The 10035-nt window shown below is 39.0% G+C and overlaps 2 protein-coding genes and 1 long non-coding RNA gene across 4 annotated transcripts in view; all 3 read left to right on the forward strand.

The window, feature by feature from the left end:
• The window catches only part of LOC140923949 (serine/threonine-protein phosphatase 6 regulatory ankyrin repeat subunit C-like), an 18568-nt gene extending 15824 nt beyond the window's left edge, over nt 1-2744 (forward strand). Inside the window, exons 7-9 of the mRNA XM_073373964.1 lie at nt 1050-1130; nt 1233-1302; nt 2638-2744. Of these exons, the coding sequence (XP_073230065.1) occupies nt 1050-1130; nt 1233-1302; nt 2638-2744 (258 nt within the window). The remainder of the gene's footprint in view (nt 1-1049; nt 1131-1232; nt 1303-2637) is intronic.
• A 1471-nt stretch (nt 2745-4215) lies between these two features.
• On the forward strand, nt 4216-6299 carry LOC140925028 (uncharacterized). The gene is made up of 3 exons (XR_012164365.1): nt 4216-4254; nt 5419-5548; nt 6243-6299. It is a non-coding gene; the product is annotated as an uncharacterized lncRNA (long non-coding RNA).
• An 18-nt stretch (nt 6300-6317) lies between these two features.
• LOC140925029 (uncharacterized) lies at nt 6318-8918 on the forward strand. 2 transcript variants are annotated; one of them, XM_073374989.1, is made up of 3 exons: nt 6318-6359; nt 7449-7678; nt 8143-8918. In XM_073374989.1, exons 2-3 carry the CDS (start codon nt 7534-7536, stop codon nt 8601-8603), a joined length of 606 nt encoding a protein of 201 aa, XP_073231090.1. In that variant the 5' UTR covers nt 6318-6359; nt 7449-7533; the 3' UTR covers nt 8604-8918. The 2 variants fall into 2 exon arrangements, with proteins under 2 accessions (XP_073231090.1, XP_073231089.1); XM_073374988.1 differs by lacking the exon at nt 6318-6359 and having other exon boundaries at nt 7378-7678.
• Nucleotides 8919-10035: the final 1117 nt, after the last annotated feature.

Raw genomic sequence — 10035 nt, forward strand, 5'->3', positions numbered from 1 at the left:
CTTTTTTGCTGAGATAGAATCGAAGTTGTCTTGGGTTGCATTCCTTTTAGCCAATCTAAATCCGGATTTTGCGATCGAAAATTCGATTTTTTTTCCATTAAGGACCAAACCAATCTAAGATTGCAATCCGAACGATCTACCTCTGAACGTGGATCGTTCAGATTGGTATCTCAATCTGGTTTCAGATCTTTGTTCCATTAAAAAAAATGAAACTGCTTTTCGATCACAAAAACGTTCTCGTTCATCTGTCAACACGGCGGGTTAAGTTAGTTCAGGCAAAAGTTATTTATATTCCCTCGCTGTTCTATACCGCTAAAGGATTGTAGTATATTTAACTGATGTTCCACTGTTACTCTAAATCCATTAGGAAGTGAAAACGCTTAGGTTTTCTCACTGTAAAACTATACTGTCCAATGTCTGTTTGTGTTTAAAACGCGCTTCTCAGCGCTTGAGAATTCGTAATTGTCTTTTGAATTTTCTTGAATCAAATTCCAGATAATTTTTAAGTTGATGAGTTCCAGTATGAACCACTACTATTTAAAGAGCTAATTTTCTTTCCGTTTCTCCACGAGAAGATGCTTTTAGCAGAAAGAAGTGAAAAACTATGCGTTGAAATTGAGAAGAAGATCGGAGCGGCAGGCTGCTGCTGTATGGATCAATCTTATTTCAGATTTTTGTTCCGGCTAGCACGAAAATCCAAACAATCTGGATTGTCCAAATCCGGAAAAAGTTTGGCTAAAAGGAATGTAACTTTGACTTAATTGTGTAGATTACCAAGTTAAACCGAGTTTTTTCTTGTAGTCCTCGAGTAAACGCCGAATTCTTCTAATTATTAACTCTTGGATGGAGTTTATTTGAATAAATACCGTACATTATATAATTTCGTAAAAAATGTTTCGAGTAAAATGTGTAAAAGTGTTAACTACAATTTGGCCTGGTCTCAAGTTGTAGGATAATGCAGCACTGTGTATCAGTTTGCACTTGTAAACCATGTGGTACCAGTGGGGTGAGCTATTAACCAAACCAGTTCCTAATTACTGACTTTGCAGCATAATAAAACACCCAAGCAGCTTGCAAAAGGCAACAAAGTCATCATGGAGCTTCTGGAGAATCCTTTAAAAGCCAAACAGGTTAGCATCATGAGACATCATGTCTCTTACAGATATTATCTCCATCCATGGCCCTAGTTAGAAAAGAAAACTTACTTGGTTTGTTTTGGTTTGCATGTACAGCATTTAATGGAACTGACCAGACCAGTTGTCAAAGTGATTGGAAGAGGTGGTTCAGTGGGAGCTGAAAGTGGTAATACTTTTACTCATTACTCCTATAATTATGTGTACAACCAAGAGGACAAGGGAGAGAGTGTCCCAGTCATGCCTCTGGGAAATCTTAATTTCAAAAAAGTTATTTTTAGAAACTATGCAAACCATGCGGAAACAGTTTCCGGTAAACTAGTTGACTTCCTATTGGTACAACAAATTGTGCAGTTTCCCATGCAACCTACTACACAAAGATCTAAAAACACTCCACGTCACAAGAACTTATGTAAAAAAAAATCCTAGTGGTTATCTGCGGCATTTCCACCTTGAGCATAATCAAGTCATTCTAATTGGATTCAGTTGTTTCTTATCAACATTGTGATCATTTCGTTTTCCCTCATCTTCCCTTCCCTTTTGTCAGAGTAGCTAGCAATACAAGACCATAAATACAGAGATCATCACAGTTAAATACCCAGCTTATGCAGTTGCGAAAAGAAAACCTAAAAAATTCCAGTCTTGCCGGGATTCGAACATCTGTTGTAACGCTCCAACCAACTGAGCTAACAAATCAACTGGGAACTAGTCGTATTATTGGTTCATAATATACCCAGGAAAGATGAAGCTGCGTATTTAACTGTGATGAGTATGTATTTCTTCCTTCCGTAGTTGAAATAATTATATGAAAGTCATATATTCATCATTTCAAAACTAGACCAAAAAGGCCGGTTTTCCGTCGGAGTGTCCTTTATCTTTTTTGCAATGGTTGTAGCTTCAAATGTGCATTTTTTGGCAAAATCTGAAAAGTACTTCCGTATCCTTCTCATAGGAGATTTTATAACTTAATCAGTAATACCTGAATTTTTGTCTTTCTTGGATTTTATGCCTTATTTTATTCCCAGCACGGTTTAATGACTATCGAGCTACATAACTCATATAGCATTTGTTTTATCTAAGACCTAGGGCAAACGTCGATCTTTTCATAAGACAAGCTAAACTTAGTGAGTTAAGTTCATGGAAAGTTCGACAGTTCGTCTGAATGAGTTTGGATCGTCTAACACGTTCTATCTGTCGGCTTCAGATGGATAGAACGTCGGAAGATCGTTTCCGGATCAAACGTCGATCTTCACATGCGTAGAACTAAACTTATAAATTAAAAATTTATATGATAATGTATATTTAGCCTTGTTCGGTAGAAAATTTATTAAAATTGCTGTTTGGTCTGATTCAGTTGATTGGCTCGACGCGTCTTAAGTTCGACGTCTGAACCAACAGACGATCTTAACTTTATTTAGATCGACCCAAATTAGAGTTCGGTTCGGCTCATGAAAAGTTCGACGTTTGGCCTAGGCCTAAGCCATCTTATTCCTTTGCACGCTAGATCATTATCCTGTAACAGAACAAATTACATCACAACCCACCAGTACTTCACTTGCAACAGTGTTATCACAAGCGACACCTGGCTTTCAACCAGCCAGTGAGTTATGAATTATGTAGCAGTGATTTTGTTACAAATAGTTATGGTGAGTCCTGGGACTCATCTTAAGAAAGATAACCTGAGTCCCAGTCCAGAACCACTGAGTCCCAGTTCAAAAACCAATGATTTAGAGTCAACTTTCGCGGCTTAGAAGGAGTGAATGGGATCAGTAACGTTTAGTTTATTGGCTCAGTTACGCTGTATTAAATCAGAATGATATGCTTGACTACAGGTCGGCGCGGTTCTATAGTCAAAGGTGATCATATGCAAATTCCCTTCAAGTTGGCGGCAAATCTTTGAATGCTTGGAAGAGTAAAATTTCTTAAGATAGAAATTTCTTACGATTGCGTTGTCATTGAAGGATATTGAACTAGGACTAAAAAGCCCTGTGGAAAGCTTTCCTTCCATTAAGTTGCATTCGGTAGCTGGTTGAGAACATGCTTGTTTGAGTCAAAAGACCGCACATGCAGTTTTAAGTACGGAACCAAGCTTTCCGCGGTGTAGACAAGGTGACACTGATCTATTTGGTACCAGATTGTGAGTGTGTCATTGTTAAGTTCTAAGAAGAACGTAACACTCTGCTTACCTTGATTGCAAGACCGGTTTCGGAACCAAAATATTGGATCCTTCGTCAGTTGTTTAGGTATAGCTGTTAACAAGAGCTCACCAAGATCTAGAGAGTTAGTGCCGTAAATTAAAACTTGAGTTGGTTGATTTTGCGTAGCATACAGAATCCAGGCAGTGATTGGTTCTTTTGACAGGAAGCTGATTAGATAATTTCTATGACCTTTGTTGTGTGAGGACATCTTGGTCCTGTTTCAGCGTTAAGGTCATGCGCTAGAGATCCAATGTGTAAGTTTTGCCGAAAACTTTGCCCTAAAAGCTAATTTGTCCCAAAATTTTTTAGCGCAAAATCACTCGGTTCGTTGTGAGCAATGAAAAATGTAGAAAGTTGGTCAGAAAATGACGTTGGATAAACATCCGTTTTCTCGTTGAAATGTAGAGATTCCCTCCGGAAAGGACTTACTCTTACGCGGGCAAGTAGTGATTAACTCCGCAGAGTGTCACAATCAAAGTTTTAATAAGGTCTACGAGTCCTCAGCTTCTACTTTCGCAAGATTTAGATCAACTTTCGGGGCTCAGAAGGAGTGAAAATGATCAGTAACGTTTAGTTTATTGGCTCATTTGCGCTGCGATCAGAATGATATGCTTGACTTTGTTGTCTTTGAAAAATTTACGAGTGATGATTTATCCCAAATTGAAGGAGAAAAATCATTTGATTACTTGTTAATAATATACATGAAAAAATTTCAGTCTTTTCCACTGCCGCCACGGAAAGAAATACAACTGCTATCAAGATTCCTTTGATGTGTTTTGTTTATTTGGGTTTTGGTTGAGGAAAGCGTCGTATCGGGGGTTTAATCGATTGCTGTTCTTGTGGTTCATACAGGCTTTTACAGCAGAGAAATGGAGAAAACTAAAGCGTTTCTAACCTCACTAGCTTTCAGGAGTTGCATCTCAGTTGAGTTTGGGTTATTGCATCTTTTTTGTCTTGTTTAACGGCGGGCATAATTATTTTAAGCGGTTTCTTACGGTGACTCTAAGATGAATTTGAGGCGATGTATAGCCTGGTGTTTAAAGTACACAAGCTTTGAAATAGTTTTCTGACTGTAAATGAAGAAGGAGAAGTTTTAAAGAAAATTTAGTTGTCGTGTTGGTTGTTAAGCGGGTTATATTCATCTAGTATTCGCCTTCCAAACGCGCAGCCGGCTAAAATACAAACAAACAGAAAAGGAGGTTTTAAAAAAGTTTTTCCGCATCACTTCAGTCCCACTACTTTCTCCATTAATTAATGAAAAATGCTTTTGTTTCAAGACATTTTTCATGTTTTGATTGTCAGTCAAGAATTTTGCATTTTGGTTTTTGGCTTTTGTTTCTTCTTGTTTCTTTCTTTCTTGGAGTGTGGGTCAAAATGCCGCGCAGTTATTAAAGCTGAAATCAGAATTGCTTTATGGTTACATGGCTTGTGATTTACGTTTGTTTGCACTACATTCTTCATCCTCAACGAAAAAAATTACATAAAGGAGTTGTCGATTATTCTACTGACAGACCCCTCACTCATCTGAGGCTGTGACAATCAATTTAATTTCAACTTTTTGCACTAAAGAAATTCAGCTTTCTGCACTGTTGGGGATTAGTTGACGTGCTCTCAGTCAATGAGCGTGCTTTTTTTTTTACAACAGTTTGGAAAGTGGGGCTCGAGTTATGTAGGGTAAAAATATCACAAAAATCACCTGGGGGGCAAAAAATATATCACTTGGAGTTAGCCGGAAGGTTTGAGTTACTAAGGGTAATTAAATAATACATATATTTTGGTGCGAGTTAACGCGGAATTCGAGAGAGTCACTAGTTTTTCGCCTTCTTAACTATAGCAAACAAGCATTTCCAGACTGTTGTAATGTGAAACGGCGGCGTTGAAAGTTAGTGAGGTCAACACCGGTTAATAAATTAGTGTTAGCCGATACATTTGCAATAACTAAGCTGGATTTCCAGCCTCTGTTTGGGAAATGAGTCCAAGTTTCTCCCCCGAAAAGAGAAGGAACCAGACCGGACCCGAGAGAGCAGCGAAAATCAAGCCTGACTTTAATCAATGTGTTTGTACCTGATACTACTTTGTTGTTTCAGTAATGTATGTGACAGCAGCGCAAGTTCCATTTAAGAGTGAAAGCCACACTGAAGTTCGCGATCGTGGATATGCAGCGATTGGAACCCAAAGTGGGCTTCATGTGGGACAATCAGCTGTGACTCCTACCGGGTTAGTGTATGATCTTACCATAAGTCATTTGTGACGTCATGTTTATTTCAGTTTGTTTTTTGTTTTTCGTTTGTGAAATTCAGAAATTTGGAAGCGGTTGTGGGAGGAGTGTTCATCCGTGTCTGAAACGAGTTGAATTCCAATAGAAACTTCCTTAAGCCAGTATTTCCATTTTCACTGTATAAAGTTTAATACTTTGTAGACATTGTGGTAATTTTTTCGAAATGTTTTGGGAATTAACTGTAAAGAAACCTATTAGTTTAGAGGCCTTAATTCCCACGAGTATCCTGTAGCTCAGTTGTAGAGCATCTTCAGGACTAGTAACTCGGAGTTTTTCTTCCGAGTCGCCTCTGTCACAGATTGAAAAATTATCTTTTTCAATTTTCATGTATTCATCTTTCTCAAAGTTTTGAGCGTTCGAAGACAGATGCTACGGAGTTAACTGCTTTGTTTTGTGCGCGCGTGAAGCATTTAAAAAATATATTTGTTAATTTGAGAAAATTGTAAACATTTTTACATTAAGAAGTCTTTTTTTATATGCTAGTTAGTGGTAAAAAAAAAAAAAAAAAAAACCGTAAAAACCCAAAACGCCCAAACTTTTTTCACTGAAATCAACTTTCGATGCAAAGAAGTTTCGCTGTTACCTATTACGACTGTATCTGACTGCTATCACCTATCATTTGTTCTTGTATAGTGTTCAGTCCCAGCTTTCCTCCACTGGTGAAAGTAGTTACAGTATCGAGGTGACCGCTGGTAGACAGGTCATTATTGGTGACAGCAGTGTAATCAATGTGGAAACAACAACACCAAGGTGACATACCTATACCACGATTATCATTGTTTTGTAAACAATACGGAAGTATGATAAAGTGAAATGATAAGCGTAATACAAATGTTAAGCGGTAAGAATCACTAGTTATATCGCCTTTAAGCATTATCTTTTTCATTTTGAACCAGATGGTTCCATGAAGAATCAAATTTCATTGCCAAGTAAAAGTTGTCAACAATTTCAAACTTTCAATCAACTATGTCTCTTGAGTTTTGTTAGACTTAGCCTGCGTGGCAGGCGTTTTAAAGGGATGGGAAAGGGAGTTTAAGGCGCGAAAGAAAAGGGAGTTTTAGGCGCGAGAGAAACGCGAGGGGGCGCGCGCCCTAATTCTCTTCCCTTCCCTTTCGAACGCCTGCCACGCAGGCTATGTTAGACTGCGGGCAGTCTCTCTTTTTCTTCATATTTAGTAACTCTAGTAGCCTCTCCCGTCTCGCGCCTTCAGTCACGCGCGTGGTCATTTGCGTGTCTCGGGCGTTTTGCTCGACGGACCAAGAAAAAAAGAGAGACTGCTCGTAGTCTAGAGTTTTGTGGAATTCTCAAGAGAAGTTCAACACCAGAATAGCCGTCGTTTCATGTTTTGGAACTTCGAAATGGCCGCCGTGTCCTCATGTGAAAACGTTCTATACAATCAGACATGATGAACGTGTAATTTCAACGTATCATGGCAGCTCATGGGTTATTAATAGCTCCTAACATGTACATTGGTGTTACTAAGTAACTGTGTTATAAATTTACTACGTCTAGTCTTGCCCAAAGAAACAATGATAGAAATTTGTTCACAACCCCAGAACGACTGAAAATAGAAACGTTAGACCAACATTTTAGGTAAGCAGATATCGTGCCTAATGAAAATATCTCGGCCAATTTTCACCGGAGCATTTCCGGTTAAGTCACCATGTTCGTAATCGCCCTCGCAGCCGTTGTCTCATCGCTCCTGGACCGTTGCGTGACCGGACAAAAGCAAGGGAGACTATCTTGTCGAGAATCTTATAATGGTAGGCTAAGGGGATTGGAGATGGATTTGATACAATACAGCAGCAAACGAGCTGCTGATGTTTTTATTTCTTTAAGAACGTCACAGGCTGGAACTACTGAAACAGAAGGTCTGGAAAACAGAGACAGCAGAAGCCCGCAGACATTGGCCAATTCAGCTCCCATGGGAACCGATTTGGGAAATCGTACGGAAAAAGAAAATACACCTGGAGAATGTCAATCTTCTGACGTAGGCAGCGTGGGATCCCCTGTTGATAAGGCACAGGTCCCCAGTACCCCAGGAACATCATCCTGTGAAGGTGCTTCAGGTAGACTTTTTCTCTTTTGTTTTTGTTCGTTGGTTCGTTTTATTTCTTCACATTGCTTAAGAATTTGCAGTTTTAAAATGATTTTGCAGTTTTCCAGTGTCTAGTTCAGAAAGATAACTTTTCAACTGGCATTTCATTTTTCCCATACCTCTGGGCACTCTACACCTAACTTTTCGAAAAAAAAAAAAACCCAACTCTCTAATTTGTTTCTTTAAAAGAATATTTAATACTGGAATTCATTTTTCCAAGCGTTCTTATTATTTGTAGACTTACATGAGACTTGCATAAGATTGTGAATGTAGAGAAATGTATTAGTGACTCCTCCGCGATACTCACTCTTTTTGCCGGAGGTGCTGGAATGTTCACAAGCGTGATTTTTTTAGGCTCTTTGCAACTGTTTAGCTGCCCGTATCACTATTGACTGTTTACTTTAACTCATTATCACATTTTTTTATGTTCTGTAGGGCAGAGTGTAGTAAACCCTGCTTTGCTACAAAAACGAACAAATGCAGCTAAAAGGTCGGGAGTGTTGGACTTTTCTCATATCGGCCTGTCAAGCTTTCCAGAAAATTTATATGGTGTCAATCGCCGTCTCCTTACAAAGTTAGATTTGAGCCACAACATGCTGAGAGAACTTCCTGAACTTATTGGTGATCTTATTAACCTGAAACACTTGTCTGCAAATGACAACCAACTGACACTATTGCCTAGAACTATCAAACAACTTCAACAACTGCAAGAATTGGATTTGAGAAATAACAAATTGAAAAGTGTCGTTCAGGACACAAATGACCTGATACGTCTTGAGAGGCTAAGTGTGGAAGGTAACCCCCTTAGGATTGAAGAAGTCAGAAGTCTGATAGAGCTCATGGAGAGGAGGCCTAGTCTTTGGATAGATATCGCAGGTGAGTCAGAGTGTACCTAATTTAACACGTAACTGTAGTCAGGAGGTTTGGCTTGTAAGTAATCATAAAGCATAGTAGTCCTTGTTATCATATTACATATAGGTATAGCTGGATTCTCTCCCCATCAACGCGCACTCTCATAGGCTACTTCGAGATCACATGTCATCAGCAATAAAACTGCCAAATGTTTCTCCTTGGGCAACATTGCAAAAGCTTACGTTCAAGGGAAACGGTGTACTGGTATATTAAGTAAATATATTACTGGTATCCACAAATGTTTATGTTAATGTGTTACACTAGAACGTCCACTAACGGCCACCTCTCTACAACGGCCACTTTTTTTTTTATCCCGGCGGACAATCCAAACATTGGCTCTTGTTTAAACCTCTCTACAACGGCAACGGCCACCAAAGCGTGTCCTCAATTGCCAGAATAACGTCTCGCTAACAGTCCATTTTTTCAGCGATAGACGAAAAAGTCAAGAATAGTCACAAAAAATTGATCCGTATGGCGCGTCGATGATCAATCGCGGCAAGTCTCTTTATTCATTTTAGATTAAATGTAATACACTACTTTTTTGTATTTAGAACATGCTCCTCAGGCTGAGAGTCGGTTTAGAACATTTATATTTTTCTCCTTTGTTTTTAAACTACGAGTCGTAGTCGCTAATTTTATCCGGCAAATACAAGCTCACAAGAAAGTCACCTTCCTTCCTTGTCCTCAACCGAGTTGTGAATTTTGTCTTTTAACATTTTGATTCCAAACGTTTAAGTTTTATTTTGTATTCTATCTATATCACCATTATAGGTTACAGTAAGCGTAAACTTTGCAAAATAAACATGTTGTACTCCCCGAAAAATACAACAACGAACAAACAAACAAACAAAAACAGATGTCATGTAACACCCGTACCTCCCCATAACGGCCACCTCACCACAATGGCCACTTTCTTCCGTCCCTAAGTTGGCCGTTGTGGCGGAGAGGTTCAACTGTATATTGTATCTTTAAGTGTCTTTTGTTGTACCGCGATATAAATCAACTCTCTTGATCACTGGTCCCTTGCGAAACTAGTTCTTAATTATTTGGGCGTCGCCAAAATAGAGTAATCAAGATCGCCTGTTTTAATTCACAGTTGCAATAGGCACGCAATACGTGCGAACGTAAACAAGCTAAGTAAACATGCCAAGCGACGCGATCAATCCGCGTCCAATATAACTCCACGCTTTCCACTTCACACACCTCAACCAACCCATAAAATATACAACGGTACTGCGCTACTCACCTATCCCTAATACAGTTGAAGCTCTCGTAAGCGACCACCTCAGAAATTTGTAAAAGTAGTCGTAACTAGAGCTGGTCGCTTACGAGAATGAGCTCTCGTAAGTGTCCTCATAGTCAAGACAAAAGACGTCAGTTTGCATTGTGACAATTCTTTTATAACCCTTAACCGAA

Source organism: Porites lutea, chromosome 14, assembly GCF_958299795.1.
Source record: "Porites lutea chromosome 14, jaPorLute2.1, whole genome shotgun sequence".
NCBI lineage: Eukaryota > Metazoa > Cnidaria > Anthozoa > Scleractinia > Poritidae > Porites > Porites lutea.